The sequence below is a fragment of the Osmerus eperlanus genome, chromosome 3 (assembly GCF_963692335.1).
Source record: "Osmerus eperlanus chromosome 3, fOsmEpe2.1, whole genome shotgun sequence".
In the NCBI taxonomy this organism is placed as follows: domain Eukaryota; kingdom Metazoa; phylum Chordata; class Actinopteri; order Osmeriformes; family Osmeridae; genus Osmerus; species Osmerus eperlanus.
The window spans coordinates 7499254-7524799 of NC_085020.1; the positions used below are offsets into that span (position 1 = coordinate 7499254).

At 48.1% G+C, this 25546-nt stretch overlaps 1 protein-coding gene across 2 annotated transcripts; it reads right to left on the reverse strand.

Annotated features, from left to right (window-relative positions):
- Positions 1 to 335: 335 nt before the first annotated feature.
- pdia5 (protein disulfide isomerase family A, member 5) lies at positions 336 to 25316 on the reverse strand. Of its 2 annotated transcripts, XM_062456946.1 has the most exons (18): positions 25211 to 25238; positions 21844 to 21949; positions 21562 to 21688; positions 20148 to 20235; positions 16889 to 16972; positions 16757 to 16802; positions 16100 to 16192; positions 15221 to 15281; positions 14896 to 14963; positions 13462 to 13553; positions 11441 to 11512; positions 10022 to 10158; positions 7804 to 7874; positions 6611 to 6774; positions 6311 to 6441; positions 4907 to 4977; positions 782 to 916; positions 336 to 621 (listed from the first exon to the last, which is right to left on the reverse strand). In XM_062456946.1, exons 2-18 carry the CDS (start codon positions 21856 to 21858, stop codon positions 541 to 543), a joined length of 1536 nt encoding a protein of 511 aa, XP_062312930.1. In that variant the 5' UTR covers positions 21859 to 21949; positions 25211 to 25238; the 3' UTR covers positions 336 to 540. The 2 variants fall into 2 exon arrangements, with proteins under 2 accessions (XP_062312930.1, XP_062312929.1); XM_062456945.1 differs by lacking the exon at positions 21844 to 21949 and having other exon boundaries at positions 25211 to 25316.
- Positions 25317 to 25546: the final 230 nt, after the last annotated feature.

Here is a 25546-nt window from a genome sequence, read left to right on the forward strand (position 1 = left end):
GTACAAAAATATTTTTTGGAGGGAAAAAGCTGTATACCTATGTTGTATTGGATTCCTCTTCAAAATAACATACAGAGCTAACAATGCTAACGTGTGATCCCTGTGGTGTAATGTGTAGCTGGCTGCGGGTGGGTGGATGCCAATGACAAGCACAGCCCTCCTCCATCCCCAGACCACCAAACAGCACTTTCACAGATACCCAGGGCTGGGCAAGCAGGGAGAAGTATTGCATAGATACAGTATGAGATGTCGTTTTCACAAATGAAGTCACAGTATTTGGGCAAAAACTCTGTTTTGTTTCTGTTTTGATTATGATTTTTTTGTTTGGTCCATCAAAGTACTAATGAAAAAAAAAAAATGAAAAAAAAATCTGAAGTGGTCTGACGGTAGGTTACTCCGCTGGTATAACAAACATGGTCAGCGCAGTATCAAAAATAGCCTTTCGCTGAGGTTTTCAAGTCTCCCACGTCAGTGCTGATAGGCCCCCCGCTCGGACAGGGGTCACAGTGCAACGACAGGCTCTCCCCACCTAAGTCAGCCTTAAAGCTCCTCCTTCTTCTTGCCAACCTTCTCCTGGTCCCGCCCCCTCAGGCTGCGCATGAAGCCTATAAAGCCCGCCTCCTGAAACAAGGGAGGGAAGGAGAGAGAGAGAAAAAAAAACCATTGACAGTCAGAGAGAGAAATGTTGGGAATCGGGGATACCTACAAACGTTGGTCTATAACACAATGTGATACTAAGGTGACAAGAGAGCACTTGCTGTGGCCCCGAGTTGTTCCTTACCCCTCTGTCTCCGTTGTATCTTTCGGGAAACTTGCCATAGTTGTAGTAGTTGAAGGTGGGGTATCCTTCTACCCCCTCCTGTTTACACAGCTCGTGGTTCTGTCCTCTGGTGCAGTCCACGGCTGCATATGCAATCTGGGTGGAGGGGAATGATCGTAAACATGACACAGACACTACCCGACTAAGGAATCGATTTGGCCTGCTTTTGGTCATTAATGGAATGTGGCGGTGTAGGCATTGGCAGGATTTCATTCGGCATGAGATATCCCATGCTCCTCTATTGACTGGTGTTCCATTGTCTCCCCTGCTCATGGCCTTGCTGTGCTGTTCCGTCCCCTGCTGATAAGACGTCTGGCTCAAGGGATACCTGAGGGGGACAGCCACAGCTACCAATACCAAACCCTCGACAACGGCACACCTATATCACTCCCTAGGACAGGGGTGGCTCGGGATGGCAGAGGATTAGTCATATGCAGCATTTTTCCTATTTGATGGGAGATTTTCCACATAGAAAATAGCAGCCATACATTTCCTATAGTATAAATGCCAGGTTTCATAAGAGCCTAGTAGTCTAATTCAATCCAAGCGGAACGATCTGTTCAACAAGCTGTGAATTTCCAGTCCTTTAACTTTTGTATGGAAGACATACAATATCCACATTGTTAATATTGCAGCCTTTATTTGCAGTACAGAGACATTCGCAGTAAGTACTTGAACCTCTGACAGCTGCTTTGGCACGGACTGAGCTGTTTTGCTCTCAACATTCCACTTTCCCAAATTTAGCCTGCCAGAGACTCGGCAGGGTTAAGAAAAATGACTAATACATTCCTATCAGACTTGACCATTTAGAGAGAGAGAAGAAAACCAATCCCTCCTACACAAAAACAACAAAGGAGATTTATGTTGGAGAAAGGCAGTTGAGAAAGCCGGTCCCAATGAGGCGTGAATACCACCTCTGATACACAGCTCACTCAGTTCATCCTTTTGGACAGCTCAAATGTCACCCTCCCAAACACTCAAAAACCGGGCATTGAACTTGTCACCGTTGAATAATGTCCCAGCATTTTCCTGGAGACGAATAAGGAAACGATAGATCTCCTGCCGAGACTAAACAAATCGGACAGCTCGACGTCCAAATCGCAGGCACTCCGCCGCATATCAACAACATGAAATTGCTCGTCCGAATGACCGGACTGTTCTTCAGCAGTGAGAACACACAATCACATCTGTCCCAAGTCAGCCGTGCCGTCAAACCCTTGTTAGATGAATGGCTGAGGGTAGTTTAGATGTCAGGGCCAGCTGGGCCAGTAAGGCTAGTGAGCAGATGCCATCAGGTCTGGGACAGTGACGGAACAGGGTCATCTCAGATCAGAGAGGCTGAGCTGTTAACTTCACAGCCAGGCTGGAACAAACCCTTTAAACTCCCAGAAGGCATCTGTGGCAGTCGGCGATGATGACATCACTGCAGACACTGGCCCCGACGTTCATCACCGAGCCAGCCCGGGCGATCAATCAAAGCAGCCGGCAAATTGACAGGAGGAAAATTAAGTCGTAAGGGATTGTTTTCAAAAGGTCTAAGACCAATGCTGCTTATTGATCCTGCTCCAGTTGACAGAGGACCCCGCAACATCACATTGATCCCACAACAGCTCTGACGCCGTGGAAGCGTACAGGGGGGGCTCTGTCGAGGACTAGATGTTACACCTGTTACGGTACCTTGGAGAAGCTGCAGCGATTGGGTTCCTACAAAGTAGGAGCATCAATAGTGGATGAATCTACCTTAGGTGCTAATTAATAGCTGTGAGAGCAAGTCAATCCTCACTGCACAAGCAGGTTATTAGACCGTCCCCCCTCCCCCCCCCCCCACTCTCTCTCCTTGGTCATGGTCTTCTCATTAGTCAGCAGGCAGCTTTCTGAATATTAGTTACCCCATAAAACCCCTGCTTTAGCAGTGTAGACATCCCATTAATTCAGGATTGGGATGAAACATTGCTTTTCCTCAGACACTGAACACTGACACATCGTCATTCGAGGGGGATGCAATATCTTGTGTTTAATTGTGTTTCTTGCAAGTGAGCATTGAGCTTGTTATATCTGTCTTTGGTAAATGAGGGGAAGAAAGTCAATAGATGGAGATTCGCCCCCGTGCAGAGCCATGCACTGAGGACTTCAAACAAATGACCAACCTTGTGTTCCGTTCTCCCTTGTCACTCCTGTCTAATCAACCCTTCCCCCCCCAAATCCTGCTCACTGTAGGAGAAGGGGAGATGGAGAGAAGAAGGGCATACGATGGTGAGAGGGGGAGAGCAGGGACCAGGAGAGGGGAGATCTTTTTCAGAGGTCTCTGGGTTGCATCGAGTTCCCTTGCTCCACACCCCGCCAGGCTTATCGGATCATACACCCCACCCCGACAACGCCTCGTGCGCACTGACCATCTGATCCTGTGGTCATCTAATGTAAGCCACAGGGAGGGGGTAAAAGGAATCTGTCTTTGCTTTTCTATGCCTTCATGAGGGATGTCAAAGGCATGATGGTTATGTAACACCAACAGATATCCAAGTTAGAACTGTGGGGATTCTAGTTTGTCTTTGCAGACATGCATACTATCAATGGCCAGTGGAGGGGGCTGGATCCTGCCTGTGGAGACCTCCGAGTGGACCACTTACTCCTGGCTGACAGACCCCCACAGCCCAGGGTCTCTGGCTCTGGTCCTGTCCTGGGCTCGGTATGGAGCCCCACAGTACTGGAATGTACATCGACAGGTGACTGTAACTCAGCTCCACAGGAGCCAGGCTCCCGACACTGTGAGCCAGGCTCCCGACACTGTGAGCCAGGCTCCCGACACTGTGAGCCAGGCTCCCGACACTGTGAGCCAGGCTCCCGACACTGTGAGCCAGGCTCCCGACACTGTGAGCCAGGCTCCCGACACTGTGAGCCAGGCTCCCGACACTGTGAGCCAGGCTCCCGACACTGTGAGCCAGGCTCCCGACACTGTTAGCCAGTAGCGTCTGCTCGTTGGCGTGCATGTCTCACAGCAGGGACATCCACCGTTCAGACACGCTCCGGGTTAGAGAGCAGGTCTTAACAGGAAAAAACAAGAACTTCTATTCCCTTGAATAGATGGACCGAGGCGCTGCCCAGCAAACAAGTTCCAAAGTAGACGTCTTCACACAGTAACATCTGTGATGGATTATTGATTTCAACATCGCAACGATGTGAGTTATGTACAGGCTTATGTAAAAAGATTGCGTGCCAAATACCGAGTGGCATTTCAATAATTGGTAAAGGCTGGTGCTATGTAGGATGCATCTGACTCAGTTGCAAATGTTCAACTTTGGGTTTTTTTTCAGGTCAGGGCGAGAGAACTCGCTTGCCAAGTGAGGACAGAGGTGAGTCAGACAGTTAGGTGGGAGGGGGGGCTCCCCAAATGGAAACAGTGACTTCGAGTCACGGAGTCAGAGGGTTTAACAGGAAATGTACAATTGAAGGCATCATAGAAGTGAGATGGATTGCCAGGGGAGAGGAGCAAGAGAGGATATGAGAGTGAAAGAGCCTCCAGAGGGGTATATGAGAAAACATGAGGATCGAGGACACAGAAGGGGAGAGTGTCTGAGTCGAATAATCCCCAATCAGCACCCGGCCCTTGAGATAATCATGGCGAGGGCCGGATAGATTTCAACATGACAGCATACCATACCAATGGCAATCCTAACCTAGATAATTCCTCCAAGTGGAGAATTTGCAAAGAGTAAACAGTAGAGCAATAACCTTCTAAAATCAACACGACTTCACAATAGGGAGGTGTAGGTGTTACATTTACATTTAGTCATTTAGCAGACGCTCTTATCCAGAGCGACTTACAGTAAGTACAGGGACATTCCCCCGAGGCAAGTAGGGTGAAGTGCCTTGCCCAAGGACACAACGTCAGTTGGCATGACCGGGAATCGAACTGGCAACCTTCGGATTACTAGCCCGATTCCCTCACTCCCCGTGTTAATTTGGGATTGAGGAATTGTGTGTGTTTACGAAGTCACATGCAAGTCAGATCTTCCAGATTGGCCTGTATTGAAAATGTAACCCGATGAAGGCAAGTCAGGAAGACGGCGGAGGGATGGGCAGTCTCACCTTGCGGTCCTCCTTGAACAGGTCGGCTGCTGTGGTGAAGTGGGGGACGGCGTTCTTGCAGTGGGGACACCCTGCCGGAAAGAGGGAGTCAGTGTCGCTACGGCCACATCAGCACAAGCACTACATGGCCCCTCGCTGCAGGACATGGACCACCACGCGACAAACCGGACTCCCTCGTACAGAGAGGTCATTTTCTCTCGTAGCCGTGTGACGGCACATAGGATTTGGCAGCGTACACACATGCTACTCCCTTATTACTGATGTCCATTTCACAAGCAGCCATAAAACTTGTTACCGCCCTCATGAATGATGCCTCCCAGGATGTTGTAGCACATCTATCTCTAAGTTTCACTCCCCCTAGCAAACACGCCCCTCCCACGTCCATGGGTCTCCACCTTCTGCCATTAGACTTGAGTAGCTTGCCACTGGGTGTTGCCTGTGTTTGGTGATCCCCTCTCCCTATTGGTCGCTCTGACCACAAGAGGAAGGGTTGTTACATTGCCAATGCGAGGTAGAGCTAGATCTTTAAACACCTCGCCTGCACAGGGATATCAACGTAACTAGTGGGAATCACTCAACTCATTCTCAAATCGGATATCATATATCAAAATTAAATGGATGTCATTTCGGCTAAATAGGCTTTAGGGTAAATGAGCGTTGTAAATGGTGTAATGTACCAGTACACAGATATTAGCTCAGTGTTTCCAGGGTGGGTTTACTGTAGGAAACGGTGAAAGCGGCCTATTACTCGCAGGGCTATGTAGGCTGTTTGTTCTGCAGGTCTGACGCTAGGAAACGAACGAGTGTCTCCTATCCCCTTTGATAGCAATTAACAGATTGTCTGAAGGCCTTCCAGTCTTTATGCAGTTTGATCCGCCAGGCCCCTGGGCGGATGTTACACAGTGGATTACAACACGTTAAAAGGGGGAAGCACAAAGAGCACCTTGTTTTTGTCGGTTCTGCCTCAACCACCTCTTTGTCGAGGGACAGCCAAGGGCATTTCAGACAGCTTTGGCTCCGCGCTAAGATGAAGGTGCTGCGTTCTTGCTCTTTTGAAGTCTCGCATCATACGGCGACTGTAGGCTTTCGTAACGTCAGCGCCCCCCCCTCCCCATTGACAGGGAAGGAAACGGTGTGTGTGTGTGTCTTAATGCTTAGCTCACTGCCGAGGAGGTGGACCTGTCATCCTATTTTCCCACTACTGCAAATCTATTTTGAGCCCAGTGTGTAACTTCCCAATTCCCAACAGTTCAAGTGGAGCCGGAGAAGATGGCAGCTTTAGGTTGGCTAGGAATGCTTCGTAAACACCGGGGCAATGAAAGCTGAGGTCATGGGTGACATGGGTAAATCAACAACAGGTGTTTCGCCCGGACTGTCATTGGGAGGCATGCTCGAGGTTCTTACAGGGAGCGTAGAACATGACCAGGGCATGCTTTTTCTTCTTCAGAGCCTCTCTAAAGTCTTCCAATCCGAGATGGCTGACACTGGAGGGTGTGTCCTCCCAGGACTGCTCTGGAGGAGGTGGGGGCTGGGGGCTGGAGGGGGGAGAAGAATCAGGACATGGCCATTACACATGACTAGTTTTCATTAGAGACATCCAACTAGTGACGTTCTGCATCGTTGGCAACGGCGTTCTGGAATGTTAGGCATCCCTACTAACGCCGAGCCGGTGTGTTTTTAGGGTTCGGTAAGGTAAGAACTGACTTTTGCAGGAACTCGATGATCTTGTCTTTGTTGCGGAGATGGGGCAGGGTGTACGTGTCCTCCCCCTTCTGGAAGTACTTGACGGTGGGGAAGCCGGAGATCTTGAAGCGTTCTCCCACCGCCTTGTGGATGGTGGTATCCACCGCCGCCAGAACGCCAGGGCTCTGGACACACAGAACAACACCACCGCAGTTATGACATCATCAACACAATTATTTTGCTCACGGGCTGAGGCACTGCAGCAAGCAGGGGCGCGCAAAAGACGGAGGAGAGGGAGAGCAAACCGAAGGTTGTTAGTAAGACTGCAAACAGTCGTGGTGCCGTCTTAAGAGCCCTTCAACGGTACGTTGCAATCCATTCAAATTAAAATCACCCCTATTACTTGTAAACATTGGAGCAACGTCTACAGAGAAAGTCCTGTAGACGTTAAGCACTACAGCAAGTCCACAGATGTGCTTCTCACCAAGCTTCGATGTATGAGTGTAGTGTACTGTATGAGTCACCAGTACTGGAGAAGACGAAAAAGGAAGGGCTTGAGGGGCCTCCAGAGTCCGGGGTGTGAGGAAGGGCTCCAGTAAAGCCACATTAGATCATGTGGGAGCTCTTCCCATTGACCCCCGGCACTGGGCAGACCGCCACAGAACAGCTCAGCCTCGCCAGGCAGCAGGATGAGGACGATTGGAGAGATGGAGGGGATGGGGTAATGGGACCAATCGGGAGGCTGGGCTGAGTGCTACTGACCCGTCTGCGGCCAGGGGGGAGAAGCATTACCAGAGAGGATAGGACCAGGACACACCCTGATAATCATAAACACATAAGCCTCCCCCCTGTGCGCGCTCTCTCTCTCTCTCTCTCTCTCTCTCTCTCTCTCTCTCTCTCTCTCTCTCTCTCTCTCTCTCTCTCTCTCTCTCTCTCTCTCTCTCTCTCTCTCTCTCTCTCTCTCTCTCTCTCTCTCTCTCTCTCTCTCTCTCTCTCTCTCTCTCTCTCTCTCTCTCTCTCTCTCTCTCTCTCTCTCTCTCTCTCTCTCTCTCTCTCTCTCTCTCTCTCTCTCTCTCTCTCTCTCTCTCTCTCTCTCTCTCTCTCTCTCTCTCTCTCTCTTCATACCAGCGGCCAGGGCTCGAGCTGGGGAAGGGTGTTAAACGTGTCGCACAGACTCTACATGATGGGGTTCATAGACACACAGGAAGACTTACGTGTTTGTCTTTGTTGAGAGTCTCAGCGGCTTCATCATACTCTGGCTTCATCTTCTTGCAGTGGCCACACCCTGAGCAGAGAGAGACGACAGGTCGTAACTCAGAGCAGGACAGCGTGACTTCACTCGCCCTTATAACACGAACACGCACGGAAGAAACAACGGCCATAAGGAAACAAACTCAAACGTTTCACAAACACGACGCCCTCGGAGCCGTCTCGTCCGAGCACGCGAAGTCAAGCGGCTGGGAACTTTCCACCCGTTTCGGGAAACTTCGTAAAACTGACTTCATGAAACTCTTCATAAAACTGACTTCATGAAACTCTTCATAAAACTGACTCGGAGTCAGTTTAGGACAGAAGAGTCAGTCCTAATGCATCTCAGACCTCGGTTTCCGTATCCATCCGAGCTAGCGAGAGCAAGGTTTCTCACCTCGTACGATAGACTAGACATGCGCTCCATCCGTACCTAGCTTGTGCTATTTAATCATACTGGAGGGCAAAGGAGATCCATGGTGACACCCCCTGGAGGACTGAGTCATGTCTGTCCACAGGCATGACTGCAGCCGCGTGGGCAGAGGGTGTCAGCGTCCTCACTCCTGAAACGCCGACAGAGGATGGATACAGCGTACTGGAACTGAGACCTCACGCTGACATCACATGGTGAGGGCTGCGAGAGCCACAGCAAGTGTTCCGCCCCGCGTGTGTGCGTGTGTCTGTGAGCTGGCTTGTCAACACTGTTGTGTTACCAAATTCTAGCATCATGAATAAACTCTGCGTTTGATAAAAAATGCATGAGTGCAGCGTGGATGGGTCTTATTTTTAGAGCTAAACGTCTTTCAGACGCTGAACTGAAAGTTTGTGCCCCAGTATCCATGAGATGCTTTGTTTAAAATCTCATGAATATGCTCTTTGATAGAGAACACGTATATCTAGGTTTCTTTTGCATGTTAAGGCAGGATGAAACAATAACTAAATATATATATATATATAACAGCCCTGTAAAACTTTATCGTTTTACTTTAACTTTATCAGATCAAAAAGCACAGACATTATTTTATATTTAAATCTAATAAAATACGTGAGTTAGATGTCAGTAACTACTGTAACAAACTTGCCTGTTACGGATCCAGGAACATCTCAGTAGTGTTGGGAATAATCTTACTGACTGCGCTGACCACAGACAGCTTTAGTGATTCAAGTACTGTACTCTGTCTACCTCCAGCAACATAAAAGTGTGTGTGTGTGTGTGTGTCTCTCAGGACACCACCACCATGCAAACTGGCAGTACAGTCAAACTCCACTCATCTTCATTCAGAGCCTGTCTCCAGACTCGGGTTAAGGCCCATCTTTAGTCTAGGCTGTCTGTAGAGGTGCGCCCTTGGTCTATGTCAGCATAGGGATAGATCGGTTCAGGTTTGAGACAGATCAAAATACAAGCTCACCCTCTTGAACGCAAAGCCATGTATCTCTCAATGATGTCTGGACCACTTTAAAACTTCCACACAGCGAGTGTGTCTCTGCGGGTGTCTCTGTGCGCATGCATGTCTGGTCGAGTTTGCGTGTGTGTGTGTGTGTGTGTGTGTAAGCTGCAATGCCTGATGCCAATATCAGCTGACTGCCCCTTGTTCAGAGTCTCAATGAGCAGGAACTGTGTGTCCGGTCAAGGCTGCCGTGCCACCATTGTCTGGGCCTAGACCCCATGGAGAGAGGGTTGGGTCTGTCTAGCTGGCATCCTGGACTGGGGCGGGAGTCTATAAGAAGGAGGCTTAGCTTCTCATTGCATAATAGGATAACAGCTGGACACCTTGGTGGCTAGAGAGGTGTGTCGAGGTTAGCAATGCAGCAAGGAGGAGGTCAGAGGACAAGATATGAGACCTCCCAGAGAAGGTGGAAATGTTCACTCTATGCTACGAGACAACATTAGACTAACAACCCTCGGACCACCTCCACACTCACCTAAGAGACAAGAGTTTGGAACTCAAGGTTTCATTCTTCACAGTTTGGCATTTTTAGAAACGTTTCTGGAAACAGCCCGTTGCGTAAGCTCCAATGATGCAACATAGGCTTGAGTAAACGGCGCAAGGTCATTCAGTCATTCCTACCGGAGACTGACGGTGTGTGGGAGACTCGGGCCGTGTGTGTACATGTATGCGTGTTTGTGTGTGCTTGTCTGTGTGTGTGTGGGTTCTGTGTGTGTTCCTGGGGCAGGCTACTCACAGGGGGCGTAGAACATGACCAGGGCCGAGGGATGCTCCTCCAGGAAGCCATCGAAGGAGTCGTCTGTCAGGTGGAACACCGGGGACTCTGTCTCCGACCAGGGTACCTCAGGGGCCTTAGGCTGTGGGGGCTGGGGGCTGAGAGAGAGAGAGAGAGAGAGGGGGGGGAGAGAGAGAGAGAGAGAGAGAGAGGGGGGGGGAGAGGTAGGGTGGAGAGAGAAGAAAAATGAATAGGAAAACAGCAAGGAAGCAGTGTAGAAACATTCTGGAAGCGGGGGAGACCTGAGGTGAGGACTCGAGGTAATGTGTGGAGATATACTGCACATGAAGAGGTCAGGAGCCGTCACACTTCCACTGAACAGTCCTCTGAGCTGGTCCGGTACCAGAGGCCATCACAGCTGGAGCCAATACTGCACCTCACGTCACACACACATCTGGACTAGAGTGGACACGCCCGTGTGACAGAACCCTCTCCTGCACTGCCAAGACCAGTACGCACACGCAGGCATGCTGGCTCGCACGCATCCTCTCTCTGTCTTACACACAAACACGCTCTTCTCTCCCATAAACATACACACATACTTACAAAATGTTCCCCCTGGTACATGCAGTATCTACGTACTGGTTGTATAATAAGGTGTATTTATCTACACCTGCATATGCCCCTCTGATAGTGGAAACTTTTGTATGTCAGTATTGTGCAACTGGGAGGCTTGTGAGAAGTGGGCCTCATCCTGCACAGATTCTCCTTAAGGACATCGGCTCAACTCCAATTTATTGTTTTAAAAATCTTAGCCGGCTACTTATTCTGTACCAGATGGCCAGGTGGTTTCTAAGCAACATCAGGTGCTGAGTTTCCCCACTGGCAAGCTCACTTGCCTGACTACTTGTGTGCTTCTTTATAGGAGTACTCCCATAATGCCACCTAGGAGGGTTCCGGAAGGTAAAGCTCTGGTGAGTTCTTTTCTGCACATTCAGCCAATTTCGTTGCTGTGTGACAGTGTGCGGTGCCTGCCTGCAGGGGTTTGTCCAGTGAGCATATCATCGTATTTAACTGTCAGCTGCACCTCTTAGCATTAGCAGGCTGAGCTGATCAAGGCCCAGGGAAAGGGCAGCAGCACCAGCAACAGCCTGAGCACATGCTAGATGGTGCTATGGCCGTGTACCGTGGGAAGGTTTCACATGTGGCCATTGTGCTCGGAGAGGAGAGTGCTCAGGACTTGAAGAGTCTGCACTGAAGAGGGTTCTCAAGTGTCGTGTGTTTACTGGCCTTCTAAGAATTGTTTCGACACACTTCTCTCTCTCTCCCCTCTAGTGAGCTATGAAGGAGGGAGGCATGAGAGGGTAAAGGGGTGATACTGGGGGAGAATGGGATAAGCAGGGAAGCTCACAGGTGAGAACGGGGTAATGAGTCACTCACTTTTTTATCCAGTCGATGATGTCCTTGGCCGTGGCTCCGTAGTTCTCATAATGGTGGAGGAACTTCCCTTTCCTAGAAGGCGGAAAGAGAAGACGCAGAAGCACCCAACACGTGCTGGCGTTACACCGTCACCAGAGAGTTCCATAACAAAACAAACTATGGAGCAATGCAACATGAATGAATTTCCTCGAATAGCTGAAAGAATATCCCCCTACATGCGTCTGCTTTTCCTGTCCAGAGCAGAGAGAAGGACTAGGGAACAAACGAGACATTTTATGAGGATGACAAAAGCAACAAAAAAGAAAATGCGCAACATGAGTTGATTTCCCTCTCTCCTTTTCCTACTTCTGTGGATAACACAGCCCGTTTACCCACTGGGCCAGCCAGCAGCAGCAGACATTTAAATGATTTAAAAACATATATTTGTATTAATTTGTTGATCTGCCATGAATCAGAAACATGCTGAAAACAGAGCGCACTTTCCACTGTGTGAACATGCCAAACCTTGCGATTTCTCAGAAGACGACGTTCTTGGGTTCTAAACGTATCGGTGCTGATCTGCTGTGATCTGGGGCTCCTCCACGTGGGACTAATCTGTGCCAGCTCAACTTGATACCTGCAGATCACAGTCATTTATAACTGTTCCTGGTCCATAGGGAGTTGGAAACGTTGGGAGAAATGTCCCCATCAGTGAAAACCACAGCTGGAAGAAGACTGTGTTAACAGACCTATCGTGTGTCTTATGGAAAAAGCAAGCCGTGATAGATCTTTACGATGTTACACGAAAAACATGAAGTGGGTCGGTCTCCACAACAAGGAGCCATAAAAACATGCTGCCCGTAGCTACTGAAAGAAAATAAAAAGGACTTTCGAACACAAGTTTTGAGACCTTTTTCATTTAGCTGTGGCAAATTTAGTGGTGCCCTAAAGCCCAGTTGAAAACTGCAGTGGTCTTCCCGGTGTACGAAAGGTAGAGGCTTCTGAGCAGAAAGTCCACCACGGTACCACTGTGAGATAGCTCTGCACCAGAAGTGTTCGAGACGATGGTGTTTTGTCCTAGAAGGACTTGCAACGGGTTCCAAATGAAAGGGCTCATTACAGGAAGCAAACGCTGCTGCGTGGTTGTGCGCTTGTCTTCCCCCCTGAGCTGGGAAAGCTAATGGCTAACGTCTCACTGGTAACCTGCTCACTCTGCTTTGGCCAGCACATCCTCGCTAGCTGCTTAATGGACCCTAATTGAAAGGCTGAGCTGAAACAAGAAGCGTTTAGTTAGGTTTGAAAGGATAGGATGGATGGGGGGGGGGGGGGGGATTTGTAAAGGCTAGAAGGCTGGCTGGATGGTACAACCAAATCTGTCTGTGTCTTCACTCGAATCTGAAACAAGTGCACAAGCTCTATGAAGAAGCACATTTTCAAGTCATATACAAGGAAGTAAACATACATACACTACATTGATACTACTTGATCTATACAGGCTTTGGACATTCTCCTGCATGACAGAGGACCTAGCAGCGAGGGTAACTTAGGATGGAGAAACAGCAGCCAGGACATCCTACTGAGAGCAGTTGCAGGCTTAAGGACCCAGAGACAGCTCAGAGGCTAGAGGGAGCCTTCAGCTTCAACTCCATCTGTCCCCTAGCAAACACACACACACACACCACAGTGGAGACTCCATGCCAGGCCCCCCCACGACCTTCCACCCCATCTCAACTCTTCCCAGCAGAAACCCCCCCCCCCCCCCCCATTGTGAGCCTGCCTCGTTCAAACAGAATCGTCAAGGACCCAAGCCCACTGAAGAAACTCCGAGAGAGGAGTCAGATCAGAACATCCAACGACACACTTACTTGCTTTGGCCAATTGCAAGGCAGGGAGTGTGCCGATGCTTGGCAATGAGTGTGGTGATATGATGCGTGCCCCCATCCTCTCCAAACACCTACAGTAGTAAATGTTCTATTGGCCCAGCTTGGAGTGAAGCAGCCATATGAGCGAGGCCCTAAGTGAGACGGATGACAGAGACTCACTGGAAGTAGCAGAAGGTCGGGTAGCCCTTGACATCGTACTCCTGCTTGAGGCCGTCAAACTCTGCTGGGTGCACATTCATCCCTGCCAACACCTAGAGCAGTGGGAAATATAAAGGAGAAAGGGAGAGAAAACAAGAAGAGAGAGAGAGAGAGAGAGAGAGAGAATGAGAGAGAGAGAGAGAGAGAGAGAGAGAGAGAGAGAGAGAGAGAGAGAGAGAGAGAGAGAGAGAGAGAGAGAGAGAGAGAGAGAGAGAGAGAGAGAGAGAGAGAGAGAGAGAGAGAGAGAGAGAGAGAGAATGAGAGAGAATGAGAGAGAGAGAATGAGAGAGAGAGAATGAGAAGGGCAGAAACGGTAGTTTACTTGATTTGAAAAGAAACTTTCCCAAAAGCCTGGAAATGAAGATGAACGACAGAGCTGGTAAACAGAACGAAACATGAAAACATGATGTGGGATTCGGGTTAACCAGGTTAACTTTTCAAAAGCAATTTGAAACTCAAAGCATCTCGTCTGTCACACAACTATTTGGAATACTGTCATTATGCTGCAACACCACATGTTGCGCGTATAGGGAGGTAAATGCACCCATTATGCAAATCTCTAAATGAGGGGCTTATTTATTCACACAACCGAAATCAAACACTGAAAACTCAACTTCTTCCCTTCAGTACTTTGCTCCTTTAGGAGGGTAAAGGAAACAGCCGTCTGAAGTCAGCCCTATGACATTGCTGTACCAGAAATGCTTCTGAAAACAGTTTCTTTGTTTCTCTGGCTAGTCGCGGAGGGACACCCTGTGTGCTATTGATCTGTAAACTCTCCGCTCTCCAGTGGAAGAAGCTCATCTCCTTCACGCAACCAACCAGCCCACCCCCCCCCCCCCCCACCCCACCTTGCAATCTCATGTACCATTAGCTGGACAGTCCTCCACTGTACTAGATTGTTCTTCCCCTTTCTCTGTTGACCGAGTGGCTTTTTAGAGACAAGGTTGGGAGAGACGAGAGAGCCGTGAAGAAAACACAACACTGTCAGGTCTAAGGGGGAAGCCACAGTAATCCATACAGACACAAGACTCCAACTGTCACGACTCCATCCCATAATTGGTGTTGCTGGGGCATTATTAGGTGACCACAGTTAAGTAAATGGGTATAAACCAAGTGAATCCCCACTTCATGAGGACAGCTCAATCTAGAATAATATTAAGAGGAAAATGAGGAGGGAAAGTCGGGTTTCTAAATGAGCAGTGATCCTAGCAATTACACAGGTGTCTGACTGATGGCTGGCACATCCATTATGTAGTTCCTCTAAAGCACAGGGCGAAGAGGCCCTGGAGGCAAGCTGCTTTCGATTGAACTGCAACTGTGATGGTGTCTCACTGAGAACAGGAGTGATTAGGCTCCGTAAACAAGATGCCAGCCGTCGAGAGGAGCTTCACTTACATATTTCCCCTTAGTCTCTGTGGCCGCTTGCTGGAAGATGGGCTGCATCCTCTTACATACACCGCACCCTGTTACAACACAAGATAGGGGAATACATTATGAAGACATTTGAGAAATGTGTCTAGGCGCCAACTTGATTATGCCAGCAGGCCAACACGGTTGGTTCTCCAACTTTACTGTGTGTTCAAGAATGAAGGCTCCTGTGTAATGAGCACAATGCTGTTGTGACTTTTTGCAGAGCACTTTGAGGACAACACGCCTGTCTCTCCAGGACTCTACCTGGACCTCTCAGCTGCAGGCAGTGTGAATGAGACGGGTGACTCACAGGGGGCGTAGAACATCATGAGGACCGGCCTCTCTTCTCTCTTCAGAAGCTTCCGGAAGTCCTGAGAAACAAAGAGAACAGCGGAGGTGCAGCGTGGTGAACAAAAGACCGAAGCACGCGGTGAATCACGAGGAGAGTGATTCTATGAAAAGCAGCCGCTAATTATCTTAGCCGCACAAAAATAGTCCGCCTGGCTCATTTGATTGGCATTGCGACACACACTGATGCTATGGATGGAGGGAAGAGAAAGAAACACACAGGGGGGGGTCTGAATCCTTTCTTCCTTGACAATTCATTTCCCTCCCTCATTACACATCCACTTCCTGTTCCTTCACATCAGAATAACTGCCAACTGACACAGCCTCTACTCTACGCTGTCCTCCAGGCATGGTGTAACACAGAGATGAGCAGGAATCAGCGGATCATCCGGCAATCAAAAGATGTTCAAAGGCCTCGCGCGGGTCGTGTGTGCAGAGCAGCCTTCTGGTGAGGCATCGAGTCAGCCTCGCTGCTGGAGTGAGAACCGTCGGACAGCTCTGACGACAGAGCGGGCCGCTGATCATGTTTGAACTGTTTTCAGCTCTTTGATGCCGCGCCTGGCCTGCGTTTATGTCTGTCAGTAACTGTGTAGTGCTGTGTTGTTATTTCAGGATATGTTGAGGTGATCCAACTGTTAGACTGGATAGATAGAGAGAGACAGAGAGCGATAGAGAGAGGGCTGGAGAACAGGAAGTCTGACTTTATCCTGAAGTGTTTAGTCATCATCACAGCGGTTTGTTGTTGAGCTCAGATTTAATGCAGCATATTAATTAATTAATCTCCATAGAGCGACACTCAGTCCATGTTAGCAGGGACCCATAGAGGACAGGACGCACTGACCTTCTCACTCTCTACGTGGACGACGTCCTTCGCCTCGCGGTTATCCTCCCACAGAGGGGCTCCTGTGGGATCTTTCAGGAACGCCACCATGGACTGGAGGGATGGAGAGGGGGAGGAGAGGGGGAAAATAGAGAGGAGAAGGAGAGCAGATGAGAAGGTGTCACTGGGAAAAACACACCAGTGAATGCTGAGCAGGAGCTGCACTGGCCTGGCAGATGGCGAGTAATATATCCGCTAAAATGTTCTCCCATTCGGGAATCACGCAAGTCATTCTTCACTTTAAAATGTTCATAATGAGTTTTTATGCACTTTCCAAACTTAAGTGATGAGCCATATGTCTTCTGAGACAACAGCAAGCACAACTATACATGAGGTAGTATCTAAAATTGTACAATTACTAAATCAGCAGGGCTGGGTCAAATGAGGATGATTGTTGCCGCAATCTGTAGTTTCGGCTGCAAGACATGATCGACTGAATGTGCTTTAATTTCAAAATACCAAAACATCACAAACATGCTTTTCAAATCAGGAAGAAAGCAGCGATGTTCCCGTGATCATCGTTTTATTTGCTGATAAGTTTCCCGCTTGGTGTTTACGTACGCCCCACCTTCAGTCATGACGTTTGGAGGTGATCTTGATGCAGAGTGTGAAAGTTACCTTAAATGTGGCGGGCCTACTGTACTCTATGTGGAAGGTTCCATCCCTGGAACACACACACGAGTTCTGCTTAACACCAGAGACGCTATTAAACGTTATTAAAAGGAAGCGACACAGTGGAGAGAGTCTCACTTGTAGTGCAGGAGTTCTGCTCCACTGCTTTTTGAACTGGGGTCCACCTTCACCTTCTTACACAGTTTGCGACCTTCTGAATCTCTGAAAGAGAAATACATAAAGAGACAGATTAAGCCTGATGAAATCAAGTCTCCAGCCATTACTGCCATCAACTGGAACATATCAGTGTGTTTGATGACGTTCTCGGACGGGTCACAGAAACACGCACTCCTGTTGACTATACACACTCATTTAGAGAGCCGTGGTGTTGATTGGAGACGGCATGCGCTGAGGAGAGGATCTGTTTACATACTGTTCACAGGCTCATTTCTGTCATTGTGGAGAGTAATCTTCGCAAACAAGCAGAACACCCAACAGCAAACAAACCCTCTGTAAGCACATGCATAATATGCATATGCATAACATACAAATACACACACCCTATATAACCAGCCACCCACACATTCACACTCCCGGCACACCCCTCTCCCGACGATAATAACTCCCTTTCTCTCCAGCGATAATGAGCATGGAAATGTGTTACTTGAGGACAAATAGGAAGTGAGAGAGACACACACAGGCCTCCACTGGAGAGCTAAGCTTCTATGCTAATGAAAATTCAAAAGGGATGGAATTCAATTACAGTACTGACAGACCCACCCCCCCCCCCACCCCCACCCTCAGCAAAATACCCTTTTTTGTCCTTTAAGAGAGAATGAGGTGCTGTCATCAATGTTATATACATTATAGATAGTGTCATTGTCTGCAGGAGGGATGTTTTCCAGAATGCAGGTAGAAGAGAGTAGATAGTGACTGTGTGCGTGTGAGTGCATGCACCGAAACATTGAGACTCACAATAGCAGATGGCATCGCTCAAGGTATTCATGAGCAGACATTGTGACCGCACATTGTACCGGGGGAGTTGAGAGCCAATCATCAGTTTCACACAGTTCCACGGAACACCATATCCCTTTAACGGGTGGGGTGCAAATGGCCAGAGTGCCTCCAAATCACTGGCTTGTTAGCAGCGTAGGGGGCCCTGACCTCGTCGAACATTACGCTGGTCGCCGCGATAATGGAGGACTTCTCTGGATTTGCGATCTCCGTGCTGACCGTGGAAACGAATAGTCAAGTAACAGAAATAGTCCCAGGACAAATCGAATTTAAGATGACCTCAGCTGAGGAGTAAATATATCTCGTCACTTTCTTCTCAACAATCGTCCACAGAACAAAGAGGAGAGTAATAAAAGTAGTCGAGTAAATAAAGTAATAAAGTACTCGGACTTGTCCGAGGAGTAAGAGACTAAAATTGGCAGCAGAGGATTCCAGTTCTACCCACAGCAGAGCTCATGCAGACCCAGGCACCGATTTTAGGGGTGATAATTTGTTTCTCAAGCAGTTGCGTCATGCAGGGTGAGTCAGATGGATTCTGCTGTCCACAGGGGGGTGGCAGGTGACGAAGAGAGGTGGAGAGAGAGAGATGGGAAGAGAGGCTGAGTGGAAGATATTGGGTGCAACAAAAGATGACATTGAGAAAAGGAGAGTCGAGACGTATTTTCTGGAGAACTGCCCACGTCAAATCTGCCTCCAAATAAACTCAGAGAATACTGCCATTGAGAAGAAAACCCATAGAAAACTAAACATTTTCTGCGACAACAGTACATTGTCAGCTATTCCGGATAGTGCACACGCAATCGAGATAATTAAAAAGAATCCAGTAAAGCAGAAAAACACACAAACACAGGTCATCCTTGATATGCTTAATAAATCATCCAAGAAGTCTTCAGGATTACAGAAGCTTTCCTCTGGCATCATGAAAAAAAAATGTATTCAGCCAATCTTGATGTAAGATGTGACTAATACCATTAGCCGGACCCTTCCTGGCTTGTTCCCTCGCCCACTTCCTGTGACCTCATTCCCGGGTTGGCCATAGTTGGCCCTCTCTCAGCTCTGTGTCATCTGCTCTAAGTGTGTCGTCTTGGCCTCCCCAGGCCTCCAGGTTGGCAGGGAGGTCTGTTCTCATGCTGAGGCCCGTCAGCTCCACTCCGCCACAGGCTCTCGGCTAAGCTTTGTTTTGGACCTGCTCCACGTAGGAAGGTGCTAGAGCATGCCAACGCGCACAATTACTGCAGGCTTGCTAGCTGGAGCAGTACTGGCAGAGGCAGGGGGAGTCCAGCAGGGCTGAACCCGGTCATCTATGCCCCCTGTAGGCTCTCTGGCACAGGCCTAGAAGCTCACTACCCACTCCAGTATGGAGGCAGAGTGGAAAGGCAGATTCCCAGAAATTGAACATAAAGTAGGTAAACTTGAAAAAGTGAAAGATTTATTTTGCTCATTGCTGTAAGTGAATCGAACTGATGACAAGCAATTAGCGAGGAGAGTTGACAGCTTGCCACTCCCAGACAAGCTTGAGGGAAACTTCAAGGTATGTTTTGAAAGGCAGTTGCCAGGAGATCCTCTAATTTTCTCCAATTCCCGTTGGATGCCGTCCCTCCTGAGCGACGGGGGAGGCTCACGGGGTTGAAGGTTGACACAGCTGTGGAAAAAAGCACAGAGAACCGAGCGGACACGCAGCCTGCAGAGGCCTGAGTTGCTGGGGGTGGTGGGCGCAGACGATGAAAGAGTTTAAAGAAGAGCATTCCTGCGGGTGCCATGGGAGTATCATCTATCCCGGTGATAAGGCTTCCAAGAAAAGAGCCTGAGGTGGATTAATCTGCCCCATCCTGACACATCTATTGTGTGGGGCGCGGGGAGGCAAGGACAGAGAAGCATGGATTCCAATACAGGAAAGTTAATGTGCTCCGTGACTCATCGCTACACGTGTAGACAATACACGCACAACACACACACGGCTGTGACTCTCTCCTCTCTCCAGCCTTCAACGAAATGTAGAAAGAAATGTTTTAATGAGCATTTTCAGTGTGCCTGCAGGACAGGCCGGGTATAGAGATCTAGAGGGAGGCAGTTTAAAGAGGATACAGCAGCGGCTTCAATGGCTGCTATCGATTACTCTGGCCAGACATGCCACATTGTGCTCCTACAAAGGACCAAGACAAAAGGCTTCCAAGTTCTTTGCTGCAAATTTCAATGACAGAGAAACGGCTGCACTCGACTTGTTTGACAGATCTTCTTCTGAGCCAGTGCCACTCACCGAAATCAAACTTGTGAAAAAAGTGGTTCATATCATCCCATTGCTGGTATTACGCAATATAGCATATAACACAATGATCCTAAGCACTGTCATTCTGTGAACTAGGCCACGGCATCCATTACTCACCCACAGTTGACCCAGGCAATGGTCCCCTGGCCCTTCACCACCTGGGAAACATCTGACAGAAGCTTCAGCTGGGAGTCCCCAGAACTCCCTGCACACACACACGCACACACACAGTTAGAACTGCATACTAGCCATCGACACAAAGAAAATAGTGTATGAATATAATCATATTTAAAGGATAACAGGTGAATGCATTTGTTAGCAAATGATAATGTCATTGCTTTAAAAAAAACTATGGAGGTTATAGATAAGGAGGGTCAGGATGACACACTGAACACAAGTACTCTGGACTCAAATAAAACACCAGGAATATGTCAACATAGCAAACAAAGAACGCCATCGTATCACAGAGAGAACTTTACTTCACCTCCCAGAGTGCCACAATGAGAAACAATTTATAGCAGCGAACATAACCACAATTCACAATGATAAAACTAAGTCAACACGAGGGTGTGGATTCTGAGTCGGGTAAAACACCCTGTGGGTCTTTATTCCTACAGCCTCACTGTATATCAGTTTTACTGCCTTCTTGCTAAACTTGATTAAGGTGTCGCAAGCATTCGTAGAGCATTTCCACTGGCTGTAGACACAACACTTGCTTTATATTCAGTAGGTCTGGGGCTCTGCCATGACTCTCGGGGGAGTGGTATGGGCCTAAAAGGGGCCTAGCACCAGGTTGCTAAGGGAAACACCTGAAAGCACGGCTCTTAGATCCCAACATACGGTGACATCAGGTATGAGAGTAGTTTGGTTTTATGGAGGAAGTGTGCAGCGTTGGAGGGGAGAAGAATGTTTAGACACCCCCTTGAGGGTGGGTTGGGTCTGGGGGAGGGGGGCACAGAGAGAGGGACAGACAGCAGGAAATTAAATGGGTAGGGAAACATGAAGGAAGGGAAACAGCCTGGCCCGTGCCTCGGGGAAACGCCACAGAACAGCGCAGCAAACCATCAATCACTGGCGTTCGATATGTGCAAGTCTTATCCAATGACCTGACAGAGGCTGAAATGGGCCTTGAATTATGAAACGAATGAATCTAGAGGCATGAGGCCTTGAGAGGCTCTTCCTGTGCAGAGAGGCTGGGTTGTTTATGGACGGGATCAGCATGGTTCAGTCTTCCATGGGCCCTGTGGTGGAGGGGAATCACACTTCGGGCCGGTGTAAAATATGCAAATTAAATGTTAAATGCAAGCTCTTGACTTCCCTAATGCCTTTGAGTGACTGCTTTTTTTACGACCTCATTTGACCGCGTAGGGACACTCATCTTACTCTAATCTCCAACCCTAGCACTTCCCAACTCGGCAGACTGAAACTACAGCCGTGTGACACACTTGCAAATCCTATCCTAAACGTGGGGAAATAATTCAATCAAAACGAAGAGGAACATCTGGTGACAGCTAGCAGCGAGGTGCCTCACCTGACTTGGTGTAGAGTACGAGGACGTTGGTCCGGGTCCTTAGAAGCTTCTTGAAGTCTTTGTGGTCGCTTATCTTCTCAATGAGAGGAGACACCTTGACGGCCTGCAGTGTGGACGCCAACCACACCTAAACACCACGCACACACAAGCACAAAGACACACACAGATCATTTGATACATAAAATAAGCAGAGCACTCACCACCAACTTCAATCAAAAAATCATTTGAAAGGTGAATTTCCCCAGGTAATTATATAACCTTCCGAGCAAGCAGAATGCTTACCCAGGTAAACATCATCTGAAGTGTGACATGGAGTTTCGGTGTCACACTGTGTGACAAATTTGAATCGTCTCCTTCCTACTGCGTCTTAAAAACGTCCTTTGGTCCCCTGCAGAGATATCAAATTTGCCCTAAACGTCCGTTTCTGCTCTGGTCCACATACATAATGAGTGACACTGCCTTAATTTAAACCAAGCTAGCCTACATTCTCATCTTCATGAGCCTTCCGGAGCCCATCTCTAACAGGTTCTCTAAAACCATACTGAAACAGTAGTGGAACGACTGAAACCATATCTGACCCTGACCTCCACACATTTCTGATGGTCCATATCCACGTACCCACAAATGCGCACTACAGACTCGCACGCAGACACACTTGTCTGGATGACTCGTGAACTCTATCAGGAGGCCATCTAATTTTCTCTGTGTGACAGCGTGGGAGTCTAGAGGTTGCTGATCGGAGACAGAGCCGAAGGATGTGACAGGGTGACGTCCTCCACTGCCTGCCCACCGGCCTACCTTCCCCCCCCCCCCTGCTCTGAGACCGGGTAGCCTGGGGTGTGAAGCTGCCCGTCAGGAGTAATTAAAAGTCAAAAAAAATTAATGGAGAATCTCTGTCCTGTGAGGTCCATGAATACCCCTCCCCGGCCTGGCTAGGTCAGCTCCTGGCTAGGTCAGCTCCTGGAGGGGGTGGGAGGAAGGGGATGTTGGACTGGGGCAGAGGAGAGGAAGGGATGCAGGACTATAAATAGCATCATGGATTTACCAAGAAGTTTGAATCATAAAATGCTCAGGCTATCGTGACTGGTTGTATAATTAGTCAAATCAGCTCTGATTATTCCTACTACAATGACTCCGTTTTCGTCGTGTGATTATGCCTTCACCAAAAAAAAAAATGATAATGACATTGCCCTCCCACTCACACTGTGTTCTGGCAGACAGGCAGCCAATCCTGATAGACCATCAATGCCTGGCAATTAGCGTGTGCAGCCTAGCCCACCCATTCTAAAGGCCTGCTGTGGCCCATGTGATCTGCCGCTCTCTCCCTACCATTATCTACATCCTCTGAACACATGCTGCCGGGAAACAGACTCACTCACACACTCCCAATTGATGGAGACAGGTGGAGGTGGAACTACACACGGGCACCCAAACGCTCACACACGCACACAAATGCACACAACCACAAGCGCACACACACTGAGCCTTCAGTCCTTCCACGCGGCAGCCTTGCGTACTACATTAACAGAAGATACAATGAGACAGTAGGCTCTAGGAAAGCATGGCTTCTTGGCCAAGAACTTGGTTTGGTTCTTGGTTGTACTCAATCATCTGATAAAGTGAGGTTGGAACACATTAACTGCTGGGATGCTGTAATGTAGCCTCTATTTCACTCACATTCACAAGTGACACAGTCACAAACACACGTTATTGAAGACCATTAGCACACAGGCAAACATGACTGGTCAAGCGTAGCCTATTCACCCAACCCCACTCTCAGAATGACAATCTATTGCAAATCCTTTCATTATCGATCAAGCTCCCCCAATAAACCATATCTCATCCAGCCGACATTTTCGAATTAAGGTATGCAACTTAGTGAGTGCAAGGGAGCCTTGTCCCTGGAAGCCCTTCTGAGCGAATGGCTTAAATATGGAGGGCGGCCATTAGCACACTCTTCATCTAGAATGCTAATCCAAAAAAGGTGTCGCATCACATCAGTGTTTATAAAAAAAAAATAATAATAAAAAAAAAAAAATTACGCTAGCTAAGCAGCAGAAGCCTGGATTCTGCTGCTGCACCCCTCCATCTGCTGTGACAAACCTGCTTCATAAATGCCATCCCAGTTTTAGAAAGCTGCACTGAATCAGCACAAACCAGTCGACTGTTTGTGAAACGCTCTCTCCATTTCCCTCTGATTAATGACTTGAGAAGCAGCTACTGACTGTGTGTGTGTGTGTGTGTGTGTTGTGGTAGTTGCCCAAGAACTGTGGCTCATAGAATACGTTAAAACTAGATGAGCCGAAGTATAGATATGTTCCCCCCAGCCTTGGGTGATAGAGCCACGGTCGAAATGCTGACAGTTGGGAATATTATGAAACAATTGATCATTTATCGGCAATTGATTAGAAGACAGGGAATACGAACAGGTCTGTCAATGTGCGGCCCTCCTCTCTTGATAGAGCCATTTATGTAAAAAGGACTCCAGGGTGTAATGTCAGGCAGTCCAACATGTTAGGGAGGGTGTGTGTGCGCGCACTGTGTGTGTGTGTGTGTGTGTGTGGATAGGAGATGTGTCCTCAACTCAGATTCAAATATTTTTTAAATTGCTTTGACAGCCTCGGCCCCTGGTAGAGAACAGTGTCCTGCTATCTCCGCTACCCACCCAGGTCTACATGTCTGTCTGGCTGCTTAAACCAGTACCCCGTCTCCACCTTTGTTTGCAATGGCAGGAATACAACAGGATGTGGAACAGGAAAAGGACTGCCACAACCAGTGACGTGGTCTTCTGCAGGACATGGATAACAAAACTGAATGTTAGTGCCAGAACAGCCACATGTAGCTTCTGTATGTAAACAAATGACTGGAATATGGGTCACATGACATAGGGGTTATAACTATATTATCCTACCTCTGACTCCAAAGGGCAGTGAACCACACCCCTCAATGCTAACCTGTATTTTAGAAGGGTAGGCTACCTACTACACCACTAGTCATTCTTCACAATAGAAAAAACACATCCTGCATCTGTATTCTGGTTGAAATATGACCATTAGTCCAGACCCTCAGAAGCTTCGTGAAATAGGTTGGTCGTTCCATGGGTTTTGCCCCTGCACTTACTACTACGCTTGCAGCCAGTTACATGAACACGGGCCAAGGGGCAGGAAGGCACTTCCGTCATAAAAGTATAGGCCCACAGTTTGGAAGAACTAGAATCGTGAATAGAATACAGGCCTTCATGCCCAGGATAAGAAATCCTACGTATGTCCTTGAATTAAAAATGATGTGTCCAGCGTTTCACGGATTAAATCTATTGCCTGTTGTGCTCGCAAAGCATCCATGCGGTATTTACTAGGGAAAGCGCATACATTGAACAACTTTATCTTAAATTAACATTACCTAATACAAGGATGCAATGGATACGTAGAGTACAATAAAAATCCGCGTTCAGTCTTAATGGCCAATAATGAGCGACAAGTTCTACCACCAAAAACGATTTGAATAGCCTGTCAACTTTGCAACCAGCACGAATACACGGCAAAGAACAGTTTTAGGTTTTCCCATAATTCCTTGGCCACAGCTTTGATATCAGATTATGAATATTATTCTCTCTGTCTTGATGTAACATAAAACGAGCAATATTACTTACCAACAAGAAAAATATGTGTATTTTCATCTCTCTCCTCCGACTCCCGTCGCTGATCCAAGAAGCCATGATGCCGTTGCCACGTCTGGATACGCAAGCGCAATCGGTTTTCCACGGACGGATTCCTGGGCAAATCGCAAGGCTTCTTAGGTAATGTAGTTTACGGCCAAGAGCCTCAGCGCCTACAAATCAGGGATCGAAGTGATAAAGTAAAATCCTGCATTATATTAGTTTAATCAAATGTTGTATTGTCAAGATAAAACTGTCTAAACATAAACCTATGTTGATAATGGTCAGAGATTAACTTTATTATATTGATACAGTTCAATATGTTTTATA

Excerpts from the sequence above, each read along its gene's own strand:
- pdia5 (XM_062456945.1), bottom strand. The coding sequence starts at position 25,276 with ATGGCTTCTTGGATCAGCGACGGGAGTCGGAGGAGAGAGATGAAAATA. Across the intron at positions 21,689-25,210 it reads TACACATATTTTTCTTGTTG|GTGTGGTTGGCGTCCACACT; the intron begins GTAAGTAATATT and ends CGTGGTGTTTAG. Across the intron at positions 7,875-10,021 it reads GGTCATGTTCTACGCCCCCT|GGTGTGGCCACTGCAAGAAG; the intron begins GTGAGTAGCCTG and ends CTCTCTGCTCAG.